Raw genomic sequence first — 4,554 nt, forward strand, 5'->3', positions numbered from 1 at the left:
TTTTTCAGCAAAATAAATTTTTTTACCTGCCTGCCTACCCTAGTTTGAAAAATCATGTAACCGGAAACAAACAATTTTTTGTTGTTGCGCCTAATCATGGGACGCGATGACATCTTGATACCAGCCTGGTGGAGGATACGGGGATACGAGGCAGAGGTTGGAAGACAGTGTCGAGGAATGTAAAAGTAAGGGAGAAGGTAGAGCATGGGGGAGAAGGTGGATGGAGGGAGTGAAGAATGAAAGAGCCTGAGGGAGGGAGGAAGGGAGTGAAGAATGGAAGAGCCCAGGTGAGAGAGGGAGGGAGGAAGGAAGGGAGTGAAGAATAAAAGAGCCCAGGTGAGGGTGGGAGAAAGGGAGGGAGGGAGGGAGAGAGGGAGTGAAGAATGGAAGAGCCCAGGTGAAGGAGGGAGGGAGTGAAGAATGAAAGAGCCTGGGTGAGGGAGGGAGGGAGTGAAGAATGGAGGAGCTCGAGGGAAGGAAGGAGGGAGTGAAGAATGGAAGAGCCCAGGGGAGGGAGGGAGGGAGTGAAGAATGGAAGAGCCTGGAGGAGCGTCGGGGAGAAGGATCACAGCAGCGTCTCGCGCTACGAGAAGATGCTCCGCAGCAGCTCCCCGTCGCCTCCGCGTGGCTTCCTCTTCGCCTTCTCCCCCTTCCTCCTCCTCCTCCTCGTCTCTCGCACCTCTTCGTCGGTCGCGCGCTGCGCCACGTCGACGCGCCTCTCCTCCCACGCGTCGCCGCGCGCCGCCGCGCGACGCTCGTGCGCGCTCAGCTGCCGTCCCTTCTCGACGTTGGTGGCGAACGCCGTCGCCTCGCGCTTCGCCTGCGCGACCTCGGTCCGCAGCCGTTGCACGTGCACAGCCTTCTCGTAGGCGAGCCTCTCGCTCAGGTGACCCCACTTGAACTTGGGCAGGTACTTGAGGCTCCACAGCATGTCGTGGTGGCGCGAGCGCTTGCGGCCGCCGATCAGCGTGTTGTTGAGCGTCGTGGCAACGCGTTTCGCGCGCCGCTTGTCGTCGAACTCGACCCAGCCCTCGGTGAAGCGCTTGCCACGACGACCGCGCTTCGGTCCTGGCCGCTCGTCCGGCTGCAAAGGCAGAGGGTGCCGCCGTTTAGCAAAAACGACAGCGGCGACGACGCGAACATTCGTAAGGAGAAACACGTTGTTAGAAGCGTTATACAGTTACTTAAGGGCTAATGTTAATGCTATGATAGCACTTATGACTAATGTTAATCTTACGAGAATAGCGTTGACAGAAACGCATCGCAGCTATGAGAATACTTACGACAACAGAAACTTTATCATTTGTTGTCACAAAGCTGCTGATTAGATGAGAATTTGTTGTATATCACAACTATTTATGCATATTATCAGTGATATTATATCTGGCTAACCACATATAAATAATATCTGATGAAAAAACGACAGTCAAGAATTGATGACAGACATGATTCTGCACAGCAACACAAGATGCAAGCATCATGACTCATCAAAATATCCAAAACAAGATAACAAATTCATTTCAACAGTTATTTTCACTTAGATTTAAAAGTTACGTAGGATCTCGTATTGTAAAAAGAGGAAATTTGTGGGGATTTTCCATTCTCGCAACTTCACAATGTTTCTGTCAACGATCTACGAGTCAAAGTTAATGTGAAGACTAATGTTAAGGCAATTTTTAACTGACAGCGAGTCCCTTGCCGTGACCCAGCCAGAATGAGATCGACATATTGATGAATATACGTAGGATGGGTAATAAAGCGCAGAAAACCACTGTGGCATTACGGCTAGCTTTGCTGTCGAACGGCAGCCGTATACAATGCAGGCATCACGGTTTTCGGCCCACATCTGCGCGCGCGAGTTAGACTGGAGCTGTATATGTAAATAATTTTTACTGCCGATCAGGCAGTTTTCTCGCGGCACCAGCCCAGTCCTAGTTTAGCACCCCGGAGTAGTTTAGCACATATGCGAACTATATTATGTACTCGGGTCCCATACTAGGATTGTCATCAAGACCTTGGCCATCTAGGTTTATTAGTCATTCACTGATATATTGACCTTTTTTGAGGCCATGCAGACATGGAGATAGCAGTGTAGCTCTAGGGCACAGCACTATGCAGCTAGAGCTATAGAGCTAATAAATTATACGAGAGTACTCTTAGTAGAAGTAAATGAAAGAAACGAATACAAACAGATAGTAACAACATGAACATGATCATGATGATGATTAGACCAATAAATTGTGCCCTAATATTTTTTATATTCTGATGTTATTTTAGGGCCCAATACCCTTCCATAGACAAAACCTGTGAATTTTGTCGTGCAAAATGCACGACAACCTTTTCACTATTTACGGCCGTGTTACATAGAAAACTAGACAGAGTGCACTCACGGAGAGTGCATACCTCCGCGAGCATGTAACATGTATGTGCTCGCTGGTGGCTGCTGCTGACTGACTTGCCTGCTGCTGACTCGCTGCTCACTGGTGGCTGCGACCTCGATGCGCCTATAAATCGCCGCGGTGGCTACACACACAACCACGCCGAGCGACTGCATGACCTCGGTTTGCCGCGGAGGTAATCAAAGAAGTACCTAAAGCCGTCGCTTATTAACATCTACCTACATTACAAACACTTGTCATCGCAGTTATTCTCCTCTTTAATCACGGTTTATTTTTATTAAAATATCACGACATCAAAATCACGCGCAAACTTTGCTACACACAACACTGCCCAATCCTTGATTGAAGCCGCACAATGCGACACTGTCTCACCGGCCAATGAAATCAAATACGCTGTCCGGTGCGGTTCAAATGCAAGATTGGCAGTTTTGTCTGTAGCGAAGTTTGCGTGATTTTGATGTCGTGATATTTTAATAAAATAAACGTGATTAAAGAGGAGAATACTGCATGACAAGTGTTTTGTAATGTAGGTAAGATGTAATGTTAATAAAGCGACGGCTTTAGGTATTTCTTTGATTTTCTATGTAACACGGCTGTAAATAGTGAAAAGGTTGTCGTGCATTTTGCATGACAAAATTCACAGGTTTTGTCTATGCAAGGGTATTGGGCCCTAAAATAACATCAGAATATAAAAATTTTTAGGGCACAATTTATTGGTCTAGATGATGATTAACCCGACCAGGCTGTGTGACTAACGTCAATACACCGCCTGACATCCATCCATTGAAAAATCTTGTAGCTGTACAAAAACTACCAAACAATTACGTATATCTCAAATAAAATGATCATCTAAGCATTTCTGCCTTGTTTTGTATCAAATATAACCTGTGAAAATCAGGTCCATTGCCGATTTTAGTTGCACTGAACATGGCAGACATGGCGGCTGTCTGGTTGTTTTGATCCAATTAATCTCAGAAAAATGGCACAACTCAATAAATAAGTAGCGCCCAGTAGCGCCCAGTTACCGCGAGCAAGCCAGAGGTTTATAGATTCGTTTGAGCTATTACATGTGACGCTAGCTGTGTCGATGGTTGGATACCGAGCCAACTACAAGGAATTGTGGGCAAGAATTTGAAACGGTATCTAACCCTAGCAATACCGTTTCTTGGAGCTAGATGATGATGGAATTGGAAGATAAATGAATAAACTCGAGGCGTTGATTGTGATATTGATTATTGTAGATAAGTGCATGGCGTAGTCTTCTTACAGTAAAACATACAATTTAAAAAACCGCGAGTGTTTTTAAGCTATTTACATTACCACTGACCTGTAGAAATATTCGTCCCACATTTCCTATTTTATCGAAAATCTCGCGAATTCGTTTTACAGTCATGAACGGTGGAACCGATGTTATGTACAGAATTCCCGGCTCTTTGGGTTTTTTATTCTTTTTTCTTGGCACCGTTTCTGTGTAAGTGTCAGTGTCGAAAGCTTCCTGTAGTTGCACATCAGAATCTTTAGAGATAAAATTAGACGCGTTGGAATTTTCTCCGTCAGACACTTCTTCTTGCTTATCCATGAGCGCAGCCATTATGGTTTGTGCCGCCCTCTCTCGTGTGCTTCCAAAATTTCTTGCCGCCTGCGGCTGAAGTGAAATTCTGAGATCGTATTATTCCTAGCACATCTCTCATCTATTAGTCAGGGGCGGATTCAGACCGTATTTGCCGTATTGGGAAATACGGTCTAGATTTTAAAGTGCCCTTCGAAATTTTGCGCTAAAAAATACAGAAAACAATTTGATGGAATTTGGCTATATTCTCTATTTGTTTTCTTTTTCTTCCGATTCATTGACAGGACTTGAAGGAAATCAAAATTTTACATGGTAACAAAACTAGCTTTGATATCTGAAAAAAAGGGAAGTGGTTGAATCATTCTGCATTATTTGCTGGTATGCAAAGCGCAGGAAAAATGAAGCAGAAATAAAAAATCCCATATGGTTTTTAGCTATTGCTGCTTGACTAAATGTGTGCTCAAATGGTGCTAATTTTTGTGCCCAGGGAACAAATAAAACACATAATTGAAATATGTGTTTACACAGGCCTTCTATCGCTAGCAAAGACCGTTTCTTGGAGCTAGTAGTGATACGCTTTCATAC

At 44.9% G+C, this 4,554-nt stretch overlaps 1 protein-coding gene across 1 annotated transcript; it reads right to left on the reverse strand.

The window, feature by feature from the left end:
• Nucleotides 1–583: 583 nt before the first annotated feature.
• On the reverse strand, nt 584–3,980 carry LOC106816212 (activator of basal transcription 1-like). The gene is made up of 2 exons (XM_014820777.1): nt 3,727–3,980; nt 584–1,084 (listed from the first exon to the last, which is right to left on the reverse strand). The coding sequence occupies exons 1-2, from the start codon at nt 3,976–3,978 to the stop codon at nt 584–586; spliced, it is 753 nt and encodes a 250-aa protein (XP_014676263.1). The 5' UTR covers nt 3,979–3,980.
• Between the last annotated feature and the right edge of the window lie 574 nt (nt 3,981–4,554).

This window comes from Priapulus caudatus, unplaced genomic scaffold (assembly GCF_000485595.1).
Source record: "Priapulus caudatus unplaced genomic scaffold, Priapulus_caudatus-5.0.1 Scaffold1315, whole genome shotgun sequence".
Lineage (NCBI taxonomy): Eukaryota > Metazoa > Priapulida > Priapulimorpha > Priapulimorphida > Priapulidae > Priapulus > Priapulus caudatus.